Raw genomic sequence first — 19,152 nt, 5'->3', positions numbered from 1 at the left:
GACATCAGTCTCTACCTCACTGTCTTCTTATTGTCACAGGGAGGGAAAGTCTATTTTCTTTTAAAGGACCCTCATATCCAGTTCTGCTTCCTGTCAGGGGACCCAACCAAATGCACCATCAAGCCTGAGCCTGGCTCTGTGATCCCCTGGGGACAGCCTGTGACTATCGTGTACCAGGCCCAGCTTGAGTGGAGTCATCCACCAGGTAAAGGAGGATGAAGGACCTGCTATAGGGATCTGAGAATTGTGCCTCAACTGTGTCACAGGGGACAGAGGCCAGATTCCACATCCCACAGCGAGTGTGGTCACTGCCGGGAGTTATCGCTGCTGCTGCTGTCACAAAGGGTCCTGTTGGTCTAAGTGCAGCGAGCCCCTGGAGCTGAGGGTGACAGTGAGGACGTCTCTACTCAGCCCTCAGGTTTGCCCGAGGTCCCTGCACCCTGTCCCCAGCTGTGTCCTCTGTCCTCAGACTCCCTGGTCTCCTGGTGAAGCACAGCCTTGGGGCTCCCTGTCCCTCTGCACACATGTCCTTCAGCCTTCACAGGACGCTGGTCCAATATGGACATCACGATGGTGAAAAGTCTCATCTTCAAGACATGGTCTTCCACAGTGCAAGGTGCAGGTGGGAGCCCGTGGGAAGAGGAGCTCACCCACCCCCAGGTCCAGGCCACGCTGCCCAGGCTCACAGCCCAGACCACACAAACTTCCCAGAGCCTGGGCGTCAGGTGAAGGGGCAGCAGTGGTCATGAGGTCTCCTTCCAGTTCCCATCATGGCCAGAGGACCTGGATGCAGGTGGGTGAGTCCACCTCCTCCCGCCATGTGGTTTTTAGGCTGGACACCACAGTTCTCCCAGCAGTGGGACTCACATGCAGGGGAGAGGGCTGGTTTGGGTGACATGGGAGAGGCTCTGCATTTGAGTCCCCTGGAAACACCAGAGAGCAGAGACACCGGGGCATTCTGGGACCAGACTTTTCCTGGAGACCCACTGTGGACACTCTCATTTTGTTGAGCCAGGCTTGGTCGCTTCGGAATAGGGGTCTATGAGATTTGAGCAGGTACTCTGTGTATGAGGCCTGACTCAGGGTTGTGGCATGTAGATGGGACCAGGATCCAGCCCGAGAACACTGGTCTGTCCGTGGGGTCATAACCCACCAAAGTCCTGGGAGGAGGACTGACAGCACGAGAGCCCATGCCAGGCTATTTGTAGCATATCCTAAGAATTCTGATGCAAGCTCATCTTATTTTAATACCAAACTTTAACATAGAACATGGTATGAATTTAAGGGCACAGCGTGCTGATGTGATGTATTTCTATTGCACTTAGTTGCCTCTGTAGCTGTGAGGTGCACAGACACCTTCCTCTATATTCTCTCAGCACCCCGCTGGGAGTCCCATGTGCTCCAACCCCAGAGCCCGCTCCCATGGTCTCTCTCCTGCCAGTTCAATCCCTTTAGGATTTTACATTGGTTCTTGGGTCACCCTACCCTTCCCTTTAGCCACTGTCCCTGTGAATGAGATGGGAAGAGCACTCACGTGAGCAGGATAATTTTAACATATAGCATAACAGTGAATACTTGGAGGGAGATTTTAGGACCAGTCAGCATAAAGCGGTTTTACACTTCCCCAAGAACAGAGGGTTCGTTGGTGCGGTAGGAAATGACACTGATGTCAGCTGGTTGCACAAAAACACTCCCATCTTGGTCCTGTAGATTAAAGTGAAGTCCACATTCAGGTGTTCATGCAGAGAGGAGTTCAGCTTCATCTGAGTATGTAGCGGAGAAATATTTTTGGAAGCTGAGGTCCTTGCCTGTCTCATTAGCAGGAAAAATGAGAAGGATTAGAGAGCTCTTCCCCTTTTCACAAAGATGCTGATGTAACAACCCTGCGGTGGGCCCCTGACTAACATACCCTGCTCACAGGCTGCTGGCTCTTTCTCCCACCGACTCCAGAGCAGTGCAGGCTGCAGGGACTGACTATGTCACCCTTTCCCACCACCCTGCTGGGCCTCGGTGAGTCCTGGAATGGAGGGGCAGCATCCCAGAGACAGAGGAGTGGTAGATTGCTGAGGCCTCTGCATCCCTGCTCTGTCCTGAGTCCAGTCCGGGTTTCTATGCGACCCTGGGTGAGTAACAGGAGCTCTCCTGGGACCTGAGCTCAAACCACCTGAGTCTGCCCATGGACAGTTCTGTCCTAGGTGCAGGGACCTGGTAAGGGGACAGGTTCAGCCTGAGCGCCTGATTGGAAGAGGGTGTGGGGGAGTTGTCTTGAAAAGAGAGCAAGAAGAAGGGTTGTGTCAGCGGTAACGCTGAAGAGGGTGGTTTGGAAATTCTCAGAGGCTGAGCCCGCTGCCCCCATCTAGGCCCCTGAGAGCACCACCATGAGGATACCGAGTGCTGAATGCTTTTCTCATGAGACCTTCTCTTCCAGTGCTCTGTCTGGGCCACATGATCTACATGCAGGAGGGTGAGTCTAAGTTTATAAATTTAGATTTTCATATGTTTTAATTTAATTTTTTTTGTACTTTTCTGAAGTGAGAAGCAGGGAGGCAGAGAGGCAGACTCCTGCAGTTGCCTGACCTGGATTCGCCTGGCATGCCTACTAGGTGGTGATACTCTGCCCATCTTGGGCGATGCTCCATGGCAACTGGAGGCATTCTAGCCCCTGAGGCGGAGGCCATGGTGCCATCCTCAGTGCCCGGGGCCAACTTTGCTCCAATGGAGCCTTGGCTGTGAGAGGGGAAGAGAGAGAGAAAGAGAAAGGAGAGGGGAGGGGTGGAGAAGCAGATGGGCGCTTCTCCTGTGTGCTCTGGCTGGTAATCAAACCAGTGAAATACACAGGCCAGGCCAACACTCTACCGCTGAGCCAACCAGCCAAGGTTGTTTTATTTTTAAGGATAATATTTATCTTTAGCCAGAAAAAGTCCCACAACTCTCTCTGTGTTGGAACCTGTCTGTGCTCACGCCGTCTGTCTCACTCATTGTCAGAATCCCGGCCTTTCTATCACTGACACAAACAATTTTCTCCCCGGCCCTGACCTCCTCCAGGGCTGATGTCTCCTGTCGTTGGGCTTGGCTAACTCACACTTGACCATCCGGTCTCAGCTCAAAGCCTCCCTGCTCTGATCCCAGATGAGGTCAGCTCGACCTCCATCTGTTCTGTGACCCCACTGACCCCAGGGTGTGTGTCACAGCGTGTGGCCTTGGGTTTGCACAGTTCCCTCGTCAGTCCTGCACTCCCTCTGCACCTGCAGCCCAGGAAGGGGGGACCCCATGTGAGTGTCTCGTGTGTGTGGAGCCAATGGCTCAAGGAGGGCGTCTGCACACGGACAGACAGGAGCTAAGATACGGATGGAGAGTGAGTGGATGAGTGACCAGTTTGTGAGTGGTGACCCTGGGCCAGTGCCAGCCTCTGTCGGGGACAGTGTAACTGGAACACCTTCCTTCTGGTTCAGGGCACAAACCCACTCTCACCCCGCCCAGCCTAGTGAGATACATGGTGGTTCAGGATCCTCAGGGACAAGGAAACGGAACTAGGGTGAGGGGAAGATAGAAAATGCAGAGGGACCAGACATGAGGGCTCCACAGAGGTTGTGCCCACAGAGGTTGGGGGTTCTCAGCCACTGGGTCCCATGAGCAGGTGGAACCTGAAGCCCCCATGAGTCCCCACAGCCTCCCCGAGCTGCCCTCTGACCCGGCCCAGATCACTGTCCTCCTCTCAGAGTCCTGCTTCCTGTGCCCACGGATGACCTGCTCATCCTCATCCTCTGCCTCCCTCCCAGCCCTCTCTGTCCCCTAGACATGGCCATGGGCAGGGACACATGCCTGGGGACTCAGCCTGCCTGGGACCTCCTGTGTCACCCTGAGAAAAGCCCAAGATGTGACCATGACTGAGCATCCTTGTGTCAGTGGGGAAATCCCTCTGCAGTGATGAGAATTCAGGCACCTGGAGTGGGCGTGGGGTGGTCTTTGTGGGAGAGGGAGGTGGACATGTTCTCAGACTGGGTTGTGGTGATGGCTGCACAGCTCTGTAAGTTGCTACAGACAGTGACGTGCGCACTTAAACCAGGGGACTGTGATGTGTGAGATGTCCTCACAGTGGTCCCTGAGACCCTGCTCTGCTTCCTCCCAGGGGCCCCACCCACACCCTCCATCAGGGCCGAGCCAGGGTCTGTGATTCCCCGGGGACGGCCTGTGACCATTGTGTGCCAGGGCCCCGCTGGGGCTGACAAATTCCGCCTGGAAAAGATGGAGAAGGTATCTGATTATAAGGATCAAGGCAACATATCTCAACCTGAGTCACAGAAGACAGAGGCCAGATTCCACATCCCCACCATGAGTGAGGACACCACTGGGCATTATCGCTGCCTCTATCATTTACGTGGAACACACACCTGGTCCAATCGCAGTGAGCCCCTGGAGCTGAAGGTGACAGATGAGGACGTGTCCACTCTGTCCTCAGGTTTGCTGCAGGTCCCTGCACCCTGTCCCAGCTGCATCTCTGTCCTCAGGCTTCCTCTCCTGCTGGCCCCCAGCCCTGTGGCTCACTGCCCTCTGCACAGGTGATCCTAAACCTTCACACCTGGCTCAGGGCCTGGAGCCCTGATCCCTTCTGGACCCTGGGGTGACATCGATACTAGCCCAGCCTCAGAGTGGGCACAGAGCTGACCCTGGTGGCTGGGTGGGGAGTCGGTTTCCAGAGACCAGGTGGGTACAGACTCTCTTCGAGGGGACATGTGTCATTTCCCTTACGATGATGTTAAACCTTCCTTTTCATGGACCAGATGCTGTGGGGTCCCAGGCAATGTGTCTCTTGTGTGTGCTCAATTTTTTTGGCCAAGTTATGTGGTCTTGGAGTCCCTGCCCAGGGTTGGACCACGCTTCAAAGATTTGGGTGGTGAAGCTGTCTTGCCTCTATGTGTGATCAGCCCCTGAGATCCCTGAACTGGGGGTCTTTCGGGAAAGCTCGGAACCTCTCCATGTCCTTTGGGGGCCCCCAAGGAGCTGCTCCCTGCTGCTTTGTGAGGTCAAGGCGGCCATGGTGGTAGGAGCGTAGAAGAGCTAACACCCTCCCACCAGAGGAAGGGAGCAGGGGCTCTCCTTGTGTTCTGCCCCTCCCACCTCTCAGGTATCTCAGGAATGTCATCTGGGGCTGAGTGATGGCAGTTGTGGCTGGTGGGTTTACACTGAAGGTGGAAAGAACCCACACTTAGTGGGACACCCCAGGCATCCCCCACAGGCATCAGTCCTTCTTCTGCCCTGTTCACAGGAGACCCCGGAGTCACCAGGTCCACCCCCAGCACACACACAAAGTCTGTCTCCTCAGCTGGTGAGTAGAGACCTCAGCCTGGGGGTGGGGACCTCTGTGCTGGGGACCAGGCTCCAGGGACCAGCCCTCTGTCCTGGGCTGTGATCAGAGACTGAAGACGACAGCAGGGGGCTGCCACTCACAGAGCATCCCTAATATTCATGATGGTGACATCACTGGCCTGACTCACTAACCGAGTGCCAGGCTCTGTGAAAGCATTTCATGCTGCATCAGCCCGTGAGGGGGGTGATCCTCTCACCTCTAAGAGACCAGCTTTTGTAATCTGTGAAAACAAAGATAAAGTTTCTTGCCTAAGGACACAGAAGGTTATTGAAGAAACAGAACTAGCCCAGGGTGGCCAGAACCCACACTTCAGTTTGTCCACCGCTCTGCACCGCCCCCTTGTGGGCAGGGCCCTACCTTACATGATAGAGGGTAACTGGACAGAGGGACAGAGAGACGGATAGCTCAGCTTCAGATCTCGGACACTAGGGGAGAAGGGACTTCATTATGATTATACTTGAACAGAGAAGAGCCCCCTGGAGGAGGAGAGAGCCCTCTGGGGGAGTCCTGAACACAGCGTTGTTGAGGGGACACAGGAGAGAGGTCACCACACAAGGCACGGGCTTAAATCCGTTTCCGCCGGACAGAAACAGCAGACAAGCTCTTACTACCATTCAGCAGATATTCCCGTTGCCTTGTCTGCAGCAGCGCCCACCTCTGAGTGGCTTAATGCGCACGAGGAAGGATTAGAAATGGCCCCTATCCTCCGAACTCTAATGGGGAGAATTGGAATGAACAAAAAATGCATATATGTTTATATGTGCAAATATAAATATATAACTCATAATGTAAAGTTGTAGGACTATAATTTAAATTATGTTAGTGTATATATTTATATATTAAATAGGTAAGTAATGACAATATAATAAATACATTACTATATCATTACAAATGAATAGAGATGACATTATATTATGTATTATGCATATCAAGTATTGCTAAAATTAATCTATACCAATTTTAATATAATCTTGTACTACATGTTATTAAACATGCAAATATCTAAAAATCAATTTTATATAAAGCACAAGTTCTTTTAAATTTGTATTTTATATATATAATTTAAATTATACATATATCTTAAATCTCATAAATTCAAATATATTAGCACTTACTATAATGTTATAATCAGGTAATTTATTATAAATATGTACATTGTATTATACACATTGCATATATTATACATATATTTCATACACATACAGTTTTACATATTTATTTATTTATTTATCTTTAGAGAGAGACAGACAGACAGGACAGAGAGAAATGAGAAGCATCAATTCTTTGTAGCAGCTCCTTAGTCTTTTAGTGGCTGCTTTCTCATATGTGCATTAACCGGGGGCTCCAGCTGAACCAGTGACCCATTTCTCAAGCCAGCGACCTCAGGGTTTTGAACCTGGGAGTTCAGCATCCCAGGTCGATGCTGTATCCACTGCACCACGACCTGGTCAGGCTCATATGCACATAATTTTAAATTGTGGCCACTAACATCTGTGTGTGCAAACCCGGGTGGGCACCTGGATCGTGGATCAGCACGAGGTGTGGAGGGGAGGCGCTCTGGGCGGTGAGGTTTCCTGCTTTCTTAAGGGCTGGTGAGGACTCAGTCTCTGAGAAGGCCGAGGGTGCTGTCGCCGAAGAAGGAGCTCGGGGACTCGCGTGGACAAGGCCCTGGACCTCAGTTTCACTACCTGATAACAGGGCGGTAACGCGCATGCGCAGAGGATTTAAATAGTAATGGCATTGATGGACGTACTGCGCATGCGCCAAAGCCAATTAGCGGCAGGGGCTCCATCACCTCACTAGCTAAGTGCAGGGCTGCAGGCAGCACGAGGACGTGGCTTCCCCACTCAGGCAGGGCCGTTCCACCCCCTCAGGGGCTGTGTGAGAAACCAGCAATGAGAAATGGGATGCCTGTGCTTAGGTGGGGACCCAGAAGGAGGCCAGCACTCCCTGTTCCCCGGTGTCCGTCTCCACAAGGGGCATCGAGGAGGGCGGCGCTGCCCCCTACGAGCTCCTGCAGGAAGGAAAGGGGTGCGTCTGCGCCACCCGGTGCGCAGGTCATTGATCACGTGGTCGCTGAGCCCTGGCAGGGTGGGCAGTGCAGCTGAGGATCTGACTTTTAAATTTATTTAACTTCAATATCACAGGCTACAGTACCGATTTGGTCAGGACAGATGTTGATTATTTCCATCCACACGGAAAGATCTAGGGGGGCAGGTGGAGCACCGGGGTGAGGGAGACCCCTGTGCGGGGACCAGGAGACTCAGCCTCCTCTGTCCAGCTCCTGCCTTTGACATGTTCTGATTTCTCATCCTAGGAAACACACGGACACGTTCCCAGGGCAGTACCAATCCTGGTGAGTGATGGGGACACAGGGCCTGGACCTGGGGCGTGCCTCTTGGGGAAGAGAAGAAGCGTGGGCTTCAGTGTTGGTCATATTCCAGTTATGTCAACGACCAGTGGACAGAGGATGTCAGCACTCAGGACCCCGGTTTTGCAAAATGGTTCCAGCTCAGCAGGAAGTGGAGGTACATGAGAGGTCACATAGAGGTGTGAACATGACAACACCCAGAGTATGCATAGTATGCAGTAGGTGCTCCATAAATGCATGCTGCCAATACTGTGGTTCTCTGCTCCCTGCTCCCCAGGCCTGGAGACAGTGTACATCTACATTATCGTTGGGGTTTTAGTGGCCTGCGTCCTTTGTCTTTTCCTCCTCGTCCTCCTCTTAGTCCGTCGTCAACATCAGAAAATGCATGGTAGGTCTAAGGCTCAGGGTGGGGTGACGGGGAAGGCTGCTTTGGGTACTGAGAGAATGGCATCTGTCCTAATTCACACCCTGACTGTCCTCAGGGACCCCTCACAGCAGGGGTGAGGAGCAGAGGCCCCAGGAGAGGTGAGTCCATCCCTAGGAGTGACCACCTCCCAGTTCTCTGCCTCCAGATGTCCCCCCTCCCCACCTCCTTGCTCACTTGTTCTTTGTTCTCAGGCTCAGCCCAGCTGTTGACATCACAGAGAGCACACCAGGTGAGGGGACAAGGGGAGGGAACAGAATGGGAGAGGGGAAATGCATTCAGTACTATTCAGGAAGCAATGGGGTGGGGGATGTTCGGGAACATCGTAGGGTTTTCTAGACGGGGTGGGACATATTATGACCTGTAAGGTACAGGTAGATTTGCCTTCCAAGGTCCACCCCAAAGAACTGACCACTGTTCTCTCCCCAACCACCAATGTAGCTGCAGGTGATGAACTTCTAGAGAAAAACAAGGAGATGTACAGCTCAGTAAGTCCTTGTGTTAGTCATCTACTGCTGTGTAACAAAGTACCCCAGATTTAACAGCTTCAGAAAATTATCTCTTTCTTGGGTCAACAATTTGGAAGCCGATTAGCTGGTGGTTGTTGCTCACAGTGTCTCCTCAGGTTGCTGTCTTGATGACCAGGGCTGCATTCATCAGAAGGCTGGGTTGGGGCTACAAGTTCCACTTGCAAGACGGTGCCCAACGGGGCAGTGGGCAAGGGCCTCTGATCTTCCTCATGTGGGCTTCTCCATGGCAGCAGCCTCCCCCAGAGGGCGGGGTCCCGGTGAGGGGTGGAGAGAAGCCACAATGTCTTTTGTATCCTCTCCATGGGTGTGACATGCCCTCACATTCCATATTCTAATGGTCACACAGACCAACTCTGATTCTATGTGGAAGGGGACCACACAACAGAGACTGGGGAGGTGGGACCACATGGAAGCTGGCTGCCAAAGTCTTTCCTTCCCACAGACCCTCCCCTCAATGCCCACCACTCTAACTCCCTCAGAGCACTGCTGCAGGAGACGCCCAGGAGGTGACCTATGCCCAGCTGGACAAGCGGACCCTCACACTGAGAGGACCCCGAGCCATGTCCCCACAGTCCCCGGATCCCACAGCTGATTCCAGCATGTACGCAGTCCTTGCCAGACACTGACTTCTGGACCACCAGGCATCCTGCACCTACAGACACAGGAAGTTAGTCTATTTGCAGGACTTCCCTATGTAATCACCCCTTTCCTGAAGCTCATCTAATCAATTCTCCTAGAAGTGAAAGCTGGAGTCTGGGGACCCTACTCGACATGTAGGAAGGTCATTAAACAGGTGGCCCCTCCTACAGTCCACCAGCTCCTTGGAGACTGCTGTAACACTTGTTTCCGAAATCCACTTGTAGGCACCTGGCTGTTTCCAAGAACCCAGCTACAGTGGCCCAGCAGTTTCCAGAGACCCAGCTAATGTTCTTCAGCAGTTTCCAGATACCCAGCTACAGTTGGTTGGCTGTTTCCAGAGACCCACCTTCACTTACCCAGCAGTTTCTTGAGACCCGGCTACAGGCCTATAGTCACCCTGCTGATTCCATACATGTCCTCTGAATCCTCAGCTTCTGCAGAGACTGAACCATCTTCTTAGCTGACTCTAAACCTTTCCTAGTCCCATGTTCTTGACCTTGAACCTGGACTCTATTGATGCAGCTGATAGCTGAGGCCCCGTTTCCTGGATCCTGCTTCTACTTGTTCATCAATAAATGTTTTCAGAAACCCTACAATGGCAGCCCTGCATGAGGATCTGGGGCACACTGGGACCATCCCTGTCTCTGCCTCCACAGATGCTCAAATCTTAGCGAGGGGAGACAGAAAAAAAAGGCCTTGGTGTTTTCTGATCTGAGTGGTTTTCAGGGATGGGTGAGGAGACTTCTAAGGGGACGTTCGGCTGGATGAAGGTGCAGGGCTTACACACCACCCAACCACACGCATGCACAGGCCCATGGATGCACAAATGCGCATACACACACACACACAAGCACACACACATGCATGCACGCACGGACACACGTGTAGACTGGGTGAAGGTGTGGGGAGGCTGTGATTCCACAGGATGGTCCCTCAGCTGTGAGCCCACTCCAAGGAGATGGCCGTCCCTCACACCCCAGGATCATCCCCCACTGGACTCCACACAGTGGTGTCCATTCTGTAAACACAGTAGGACCCATTCAGCTCTCCATCGTTGTCCTTCATCTGACCCTTGTCCCCTCACCTGGGTAATCCCTTCAAGTCCAGTACTGGGGGCTGTTCTTCCCAATAAACCGGCACTGACTCCTCCCCTAAAGTGAGAGTATTGGCCTCCTGCCGCTGCTGTAACAGGTGGCACATAGTGGCTTCAAACAACTCAGTTTATTGACTTACAGGTCAAGATATCTATGAAGTTCTTTCTGTTAGATAGTTAGTGGTTGTTGGCTAGTTTGAGATCAAAATATTTAATATTTGCGTAACTCAAGTAAGACCTCAAGTTTGAATAATAAAGATCACAAGAGGTTCTCGCATGACCAGACAGTGGCGCAGTGGATAGAGCATCAGACTGGGATACAGAGGACCCAGGTTTCTAGACCCCGAGGTTGCCAGCTTGAGTGCGGGTTCATCTGGTATGAGCAAAGCTCACCAGCTTGGACCCAAGGTCGCTGGCTTGAGGAAGGGGTTACTCGGTCTGCTGAAGGCCCATGGTCAAGACACATATGAGAAAACAATCAATGAACAACTAAGGGTGTTTCAATGAAAAACTGATGATTGATGCTTCTCATCGCTCTTTGTTCCTGTCTGTCCCTATCTGTCCCTCTCTGTAAAAAAAAAAAAAAAAAAAAAAAAAAAAGATCGCAAGAGGTTCTCAAGTGGCTTGTTGAACAAAACACTATGTTGTTGTCAGGTCTCTCTGAGAGCTGGAAATAGAGCAACGCCAGCTCTGAGCATGCACAGACCAAGGTGAGAACACAGCTGAGTGTCACGTGGGCTTCATCTGTGAAGCTCAGTCCATCGCTGGACAACAGAGTGAATTAAGGAGACACTATTTGGTGGGAGAGAAGCTGCACCAATTGTTTCTTTCAGATTTTTCAAGCACATGGATCATGTTTTTTCCTCCCCAACATGAGAAATAATTCAGAGCCTCCTGTGAGCTGCATTTTGCTAAACCACACCGAGTTCTTCCTGACGCCCATCTGCGTCCATCCCACGACTCACGTCTGCAGCGTGTCTGTGAGCACAGCGCTCTCTGGAATATTAGCTTTGTCTGTAACCTGTTCCCTCTCACCCATAAACATTGTGACCAACTGGAGGTCAGGGACACTTCTCAGTTGCCGTGTTTTTCCCTGCCCAGGAGTGAGTCTCAGCAGAGAGTGTGTTTCTTTCAGAATTGAAAATAGTTTATCTTGACTAGAAAGAGAAAGGCTTTCTGTGGGCGGTGACTCTGACCACAGACCCCGCTTCCCTGCAGCACATGGGTCACCCTGTCTGCTGTGATCACAGCGCCCCGGATCCGCAGGGCCACTTCATGTGCTCTTTCCAGGGTGGACCCTGCAGTCTGGACCTACTGTTTCTTAGAGGCGCTGGTCAGCTGGGCTGGGAAACTTGGGGGTCTGGGACAATGAAGGTCAAAGCGAGAGATCTCAAATGAGAAGGGCCTTGGTGCTCTAGGAACCGCACGCTAAGAGTCTGGGTCTCTTCTCCTTGCACAGCAGTGACCGCTGGGCTGCGTCTCCTCTCAGTTGAGTGTGAGTCTAGACAGATCCTCAGGTCTGTGCCCTTGGGAAGACTGAGCCCCATCTGACCCAAGAGGACATGAGACCCGTCATTGCAGACCCCTCCTCTGTCTCCTTCAGACCTCACCTGGCTGCCCTGGGACTGAGGAAGGCCCTTTCCGATGACCCAACTCTGCAGGCAGCCTGCCTGGTGCTGTGGCCTCCGCAGCTACTCTGAGGGCTGTGACCCTGAGGAGTCTCAGGTCTCTCTCTCCAGGGCCTGATTCTTCTCTGTCTGCTCATCATGGGGCTGCCCTCCCTTGTGATGTCATAAAGATGTGACTCAGTGCTGTGAGAGATGGAGGCGATGAGGCCACCTTCCCTAGTTACAGTGCCTGTGAGCTGGGCCTTGAATGGACCCAGGAGTCCTCACTGGTGTCCACATGGAAATCCAGACACCAGTTTAAACTCTCCTGATTCTTTACAGACCAACCTCCCGAAAAGCCCCACCCACTAACGTTTCCATAACGTAAGAGTTTCTTTACTGAATTTCCTTCTGTAGACTTAGAGGCTCTCAGTTTCCAAACAACAAAAACCAGCTGGGAGGCAGGGAAGTGTGCAGAGTGTAGCCCGGGGTCATAGGACACAGAGGGGACCAAGACAAGGGCATTGTGCCTGAGCAGGGAGTCACCTGCTCTGGAGAGCATGAGAGGAACGCATGCAGTGTCCTTCCAATGGGCCACCCACTTTTGTGTGCACCCCTGCTAATAACATACATGTGTTTGGAGAGTTTTATAAATTCCCTTTTGCATGTGAGAAACTGAAGTGTTTGCAAAAAGAAATGTGTGGTTTAGTAGGAGTTACCCTGTGAGCACCAGAAGCCAAGCCAGTGAGTTTCCCTGTTATACTGTCTATGTATTTATGTGTGTCTCTAAGTATCTATCTAGGTATCCTTGTGTTTATCTATGTAACTATGTATCTATCTAAGTATCTTTTCAAGTCTACATATCTATGTGTCTAGATGTCTAAGTATCTATCTATCTATAAATATATCTATCTAGTCTATCTCAGTATCTTTATGTGTCTATATATTTAAGTTTCTATGTAACTATGCCTATGTCTATCTGTGTATCTCTGTAACTATGCAACTATCAACTTGTGTGTCTATGTAACTCTTTACATATCTATATATCTGAGATGTATGTATATATGTATGGGTGTATCTTTCTATCTATTATCTATCTACCTATCTTTGTCTATCTCTGATGAATTAATACTCTGGGTATCATTTGGTCTAAGTTCAAACGGGTTATGAAATATCTCAGTAGAAATGCCTTCTGGAAACCAAGGTCTCTCTGGCCCCAATAGTGGAAGCTAAAGTTGGGCCTCGGAACTGCCTGCCTCCCTTCCTGTGAGAGTATAAAAATAAGCCCCATGATGTGGCCCCTTAACCCTTGACACTTGCTGACCTGCAGGGCCCTGTCCTCCCACCCACAGGACTAGGACAGAGCAGTCGGTGAGAAGGTGGCCATGTCCCCAATTCCACCACACTGCTGGGCCTTGCTGAGTTAGAACACAAGGACAGGAGCACAGGGACAAAAGGGGTGGGACTGAGGTTGTAGGCCTGTTCCTCCTTGGTCCCACCTCTAGCCCAGGACCTGATGTCCCCTGTGGAGAGAGTCAGCCATGAAGACCGTGCCCAATCTGGGACACCTGGTCCTAAATCTCCAGTGGAGGGACCAGGGTCACCAACATGATCTAGATCTTCAGATAGCAACAAGTCAGACAGAGAAAGGCCAACAAAGGTCAAGTCAGGAGGTGTCTGGAGGTTTGTCTGGTAGCTACTATACAGGAAGAAGCTACACTTTGGGAGCCATGTTGGTGAGGGTGGTTTTGAGATTATGGTGGCAAGGTTTTCTCTACAGCACACTGACCTGGATCCCCGTTTAGGGAAATGGGGTGGTGGGTGGCTTCTCACTGGGGATTCCCTTGCAGGGCTCAGCCTGGTCAAGGTGATCCACACGTGGGACAGTGAGGCATTTCTACAGGATTCCTAATCCCTGCCACCCCAAGGGCAGCTCTGACAGGAGTCCCGTGGATTCTGAGAGTGATCAAACCCTGATTTATACCGTAGAATGTCCCTCCTGAGTGTCTCGTGATGGCTGCAAACACCATAGGATGTCAGCACTGATTTCCGGACTCCTCAGGCCCAGTATAGGCAGAACTGGACCCCGATTCCTGCGAACTCTGACCTGACTTTTCACTCTCTCTCCTTCTTTCTAGGTGAAGGTAGTCAATTCAGACCCAGAAAACAAAGTCATTCTAATTTTCCTTAAGTCACCCCCACGTCACTCCACCCCAGAACCCTGTTCATGTCACCCCACATGTTCTCACCTGTCCTCAGGTGTGCCCAAGTCCTGTCCCTGCTGGGCGCTGTCCCCCAATCTGAGCTCCATCAGCTCTCAGCCCCACAGCAGGTATTTGGGCCTCCAATGGAGTCTCCCTGCCGGCCCTGCACCATTCTCTCCTGCAGGTGAATATAGAAGAAAAGTAGTCTGATGACTTTATGTCCCAGCTGAAATCCTCAACTGGTTGAATTGAGGTTGCATCAGATCCCTGGTCAAGGTATTGCCTCAGGCCGTGTCTGCCTCTGGCTTCATCTTGCCCTGCCCTGTCAGACACCTTATCACCAGACACTTTGGTCTCTTTCAGTTTCTCAGACTTCCTGCAATCACCCTGCACTCAGGACTGTCTCACAGGCTGAGCTCCCCCCTCCAACACCACAGCCTCCCCTCCCTGCTCTGCTCAGCTGAGCCACTATATTTCCCCTTTTTTGTTTATGCTGAATGTTATGAAGCACCACAGAAAACACAGCCCTCTGTCATTCATCCCTTATTTCTCTTGCTTTGATTCGTCGACAGACTATATATAAAAGAAAACATAAAATTAATACTATTATAAAAAGTCCCACAGTGGATCCCCAAAATCCTTTAATATGTTCAATAGGATTTAATTGTGATAAATTATCTATTAATTTCTTTAATATAGGTTGACCTGTTAGAATTTCTAATTTTTTTTAAAAGCTTCATGAATATGTCTTTGTAATTTAATGATTTCTCTAGTTATATTATTATGATTTAACAAATGCTTTTTAACATTTTCCTAAAGGAAATAAGTATGATTTTAAGGAATAGGGGTAACACAAAAAGTAGTTACATTCTAATCACATCTTAGCTTAATTTGTCTTTGCAGGCTAATAATTTGATCTCTTAACGTAATCATAGTCTGTCCTAAATCATTAACTGTAGTATTAATGATACTATCTATACATTATTGAGAAGTCCTCAGCTGTTTAGAATCTTCATGCTATTTTTGTACAAAGTCCACAGTCTGTATACTTTGATGTAATGCAACTCCAGATACAGCAGCCATGGTGGTTACAGCTATTAGTCCCATAATGATGGCGATGATCAGTCGCTTCAAGGACTTAATAAGATGTTTTAACAGCATCATGGAAGGGGAACCCTGCCACATCGATGCATCTGTACTGGAATCTAGACTTCTGTTTGGGTCCTTAAAATGTAAAGACTTTGACTATTTTCATTATAAAGAATAGAAGAGTTAATACATGTATAAAAAGCACACTTATTGCTAGTTATTGAATAATTTTCAGCTGTCTCTTTGGTTTCACCTATAATAAACATATAAGGCAATCTAACACAAGCAAATATGAAATGTTTCATTCTTCTTAAAGATTAACATAATATGATTAGAAGGAAAATTTCTCTAGATTTTTCCTTTCCACACTGACATATGTTTAAGTGCCATGGCTACTTTCCACAAATGATATTGTATAGGAGCAAATTTTATATGAGGAGCTTGAGGTGACATCCCTCCTCTATGCCATATGATAGTATGATTACCTTGACCATTGTTCTTTTGCCACCTTAGATCAGCACCCTGCCCTTTAACTCAGGCAGAACCATGAGGACTTTAATCTATGACATTTTATGTACAGATGTATTACTTTTAAATCCATATCCTTGTAACAAACGTTTTTTTCTTCCCCTTTACTGTTATTTTTGACAATAGAGAGTCGAGCTTGAGCTTCTATGTTTAAACAATGTGGCTCATGTCCTATACATATAGGTAATTCCTCAACTCCTGTTGTATAATTTTCTAATTTCATGCCTTCTTCAGAAGGTGCTAAGGGACCTCTATCATTAAAAGGTCCTGGAAGCCAAGTAGAGTCATTAACAAAAATAGGAAAGGCACTATTTTCCTAATGAATAGCTCTGGTTAATGGAGGATTAGGGAAATATGCCTAATAACTAAAATTTTCAGCTCTACTTACCAGAATTGTTACCAAAGCAATCATTGCTAAAAACAGGTTAGTAGCATTTTCTTCTTTTCTAGTACCTTGTAGTATCTTTTTACTATCAAAGGTCAGCTCTCTAAGTTGACTGTAACTTGACACTTTAGCCTTTTCAATACCAAGCAGCAGCACCTTTAAGATTCTTCTTTCAAAATTTATTTCTTCCATTTCAGCAATGGGTGGATATGGAAAGAATCTATTGTTCTTATTTATATTTTTAGTTCAATTCTGTGAGCAGGAATCCAAAGGACTTCACTGGATTCTGCAATGAACAAGCAAACCCTCTTCCCCAATGTTGTACTATACTAGGTACCTGCTGATCCAACTCATTTTTATAATGCACAGGTTGATTAATCTTAGAAGTATTATTTTTTGTCCAATGTCTGTCTGCAGCAGTCAAATTATCTTCTCATGTATTTAAGAAATTTAAAGTAAAATAAGCTTTGTATAACATAAGTCTAGGGGATAATCTTTCTTCTCTCTCCTTTTCCTTTAAGTAACATATTTTTTAGAGTGCAATTACTGCATTCATTAATCGCTTGTTCTTGTGGATTATATGGAATTCTAGTAGTATGTTTAATATTCTAAAATGCTAAGAATTGTTGAAATTTAACAGATGTATAGGCAGGATTATTGTCAGTTTTAATTGCTTTAGGAATGCCTATAACATTAAAAGCTTCACTAAGATATTAAGTGACACAATAAGCCTTTTTTCTAGGCAAAGGTGTGGCCTATTGAAAGGAAGAATAAGTAACAATAAAACGGTACATAAGGTAGTTTTCTAAAAAAAGAAATATGAGTAATATCTATTTGCTACACATTATTACTGTGTTGTCCTCTAGATTCATTCCTGTTGGTAATGGAGGAGCATTTATAATACTATACTGAGGATAGTTTCAAACAATATTCCGAGCTTCTTGCCTGATTATTCTAAATTTTTGCATTAAACCTTTTCTATTTGTATGAGTCTTTGTATAAAACTTAGTAGGTATTTCTATTAATCTAATGAGTAATTGATTAACTTTATTATTTGTAGTAGACATAGGTCCTGATAAAGCTGTATGAGAATGAATGTGAGTTATATAGACAGGCGAACTTCATTTTTACAATAAAAGTTGTAACTCTTGAAACAATTTGTGCAATCTAGCACTATCATTTGTAATATAAATAGTTTCTATAAGTTTAACTATATGTTCTACATATTGTGAATCAGTAACAATGTAACAATGTTAATAGGACAGGATGTTTGAAATTTGTCTTCAGCTATAATTAAACTATACTGATTTAAGGTTTCAGAAGAATTTTTAAGGATGACTGAAAGTTCAGCATTATTTTCACAAGATATTAATATGTCATCTATATAATGAATTATTAAAGATTGAGGATATTTCTGATGAACTTTTTCTAAAGGTCGATTTGCATAATGTTGATACAGTGTCAGGCTATTCAACATTGCTTGTAGAAATAATATAAACTTAGTAAGAATAGTTAGTTCTGCTTACTGTTATAGACACAACAGCTAGCATTGCTAGACACAGAGTCAAAGATGTTTTTGAAGTTTTAGTCTTAATTAAAACATTTTTTGCCTTCTGGGTAAGTTCATTTGTTAAATCTCCCTTTTTTCTATTTCTGACTTATGCTGAGGCTTCAATCTTCTGGAAGGTATCTACTGGTCTCCTGTATCTGTGGAGATAAGAGCAAATCCTCACCCCTACATTTTGCCTACATTGCTGTTGTAAATTAGCAAACTGTCCATCTAAAAAGTTCATTTTGTGTAATATTAATAAGAGGGTTACCATGAGCATTTTGATTAGCTTGAATATATGCCTGATTCTCCTACTAAATCATAAATTGTAATTCTTTTGCTTTTGAAAGAACAGTCTGAGCTAACATTTCTAAATTTTTTGAGATAAAACATTCAGAGTCCATGAAGGAGGATAGCAGTTCCTGTGTTTGAAGACAGTTAGTCCTATACTGGGAGCAAGTCGTTTTTAACTCTTTAAGAGCTTTGATAGAAATTTGGTCATAATGAGTATAAAAAACTTCTTGTTAGAAAGTTTAGACTGTAATTTAAAAAGTTGCTCTTTTAATTATTTATAAGATAACTGTTTTTCCCCATTCGAGGCTAAATGACCCTTGTTATTTTCCTATTATAAAAATAAATCTTAGAGCTTTGTTAGGGATTTTCCCTAAGCATTGCAGCTTAGTGACTACTGCCTAAGTGGGCTAAAAAGAAAACTAATGTTGCTTAGTAATAAGAAATGCATCAGCTTCTATATCTAAAACTCTTTGTATTGTTAAGTCTATTATAGGGCATCAGAGAACTAAATTCCCGCTTTCCTCAGTGCCTCCCTTTTCAGGATGTGGCCTTACAAGCAGCCAACTGTCTGAAGCAGCTTGAGATAAATTCTTAAAATGACTTAATTTTACTTAACTCCTTAGTTTTACAGATTTGAGCATATATTTACACACAAACAAGACAATTTTCAACACAGAAACACAAGTATACCCTATAACTTTAATTAATCTTAATACTTGAATTCTTATTTGATTTCAAACTTTGAATACACATTACAATGTATTAACCAAATTAGCAAGTCTTAAAGATTCATATTCTATTCAATTTAAATTTAAATGAGCGCTCCTTATAATTTCTAATTTTAAAGCAAAAAATATATGGATGAAGCTATTTTTTTTAATATAAAAACTGGCATTTTTAATTTTTGCATGTAAACATTTAATTCAGGCTTTAAAAATCACATTTTAGACAACATCAAACAAAAACTAAACAGAAATTAGAATCAGACACACCAGACCAGACAAACCAAAGAGAAACTTGGGATTTCAGAGCAGTCAGACTAGAGAGATGCCTACCTGATTTTAATCAGGG

General features: G+C 47.0%; 2 protein-coding genes across 4 annotated transcripts in view; both read left to right on the top strand.

Annotated features, from left to right (window-relative positions):
* The window catches only part of LOC136399362 (leukocyte immunoglobulin-like receptor subfamily A member 5), a 429,345-nt gene that overhangs the window by 160,348 nt on the left and 249,845 nt on the right, over nucleotides 1-19,152 (top strand). The gene's annotated exons all lie outside the window — the stretch shown is intronic.
* On the top strand, nucleotides 1,728-9,919 carry LOC136399365 (leukocyte-associated immunoglobulin-like receptor 1). 2 transcript variants are annotated; one of them, XM_066374456.1, is made up of 12 exons: nucleotides 1,728-2,010; nucleotides 2,429-2,464; nucleotides 4,130-4,459; nucleotides 5,267-5,326; nucleotides 7,686-7,724; nucleotides 7,813-7,896; nucleotides 8,017-8,127; nucleotides 8,222-8,264; nucleotides 8,358-8,395; nucleotides 8,605-8,651; nucleotides 9,173-9,360; nucleotides 9,557-9,919. In XM_066374456.1, exons 1-11 carry the CDS (start codon nucleotides 1,977-1,979, stop codon nucleotides 9,317-9,319), a joined length of 969 nt encoding a protein of 322 aa, XP_066230553.1. In that variant the 5' UTR covers nucleotides 1,728-1,976; the 3' UTR covers nucleotides 9,320-9,360; nucleotides 9,557-9,919. The 2 variants fall into 2 exon arrangements, with proteins under 2 accessions (XP_066230553.1, XP_066230554.1); XM_066374457.1 differs by lacking the exon at nucleotides 2,429-2,464.

Source organism: Saccopteryx leptura, chromosome 3 (genome assembly GCF_036850995.1).
Source record: "Saccopteryx leptura isolate mSacLep1 chromosome 3, mSacLep1_pri_phased_curated, whole genome shotgun sequence".
Taxonomy (NCBI): domain Eukaryota; kingdom Metazoa; phylum Chordata; class Mammalia; order Chiroptera; family Emballonuridae; genus Saccopteryx; species Saccopteryx leptura.
The sequence above is the reverse complement of the archived record's forward strand: the minus strand, read 5'-3'. Positions and strand labels throughout refer to the sequence as shown.

Bases quoted from the DNA above. Each gene is read 5' to 3' on its own strand.
- LOC136399365 (XM_066374456.1), top strand. From the start codon at position 1,977: ATGTCACCCTTTCCCACCACCCTGCTGGGCCTCG. The intron at 2,011-2,428 runs GTGAGTCCTGGA...CTTCTCTTCCAG, and splicing joins CACCACCCTGCTGGGCCTCG to TGCTCTGTCTGGGCCACATG. The intron at 4,460-5,266 runs GTTTGCTGCAGG...CCCTGTTCACAG, and splicing joins CGTGTCCACTCTGTCCTCAG to GAGACCCCGGAGTCACCAGG.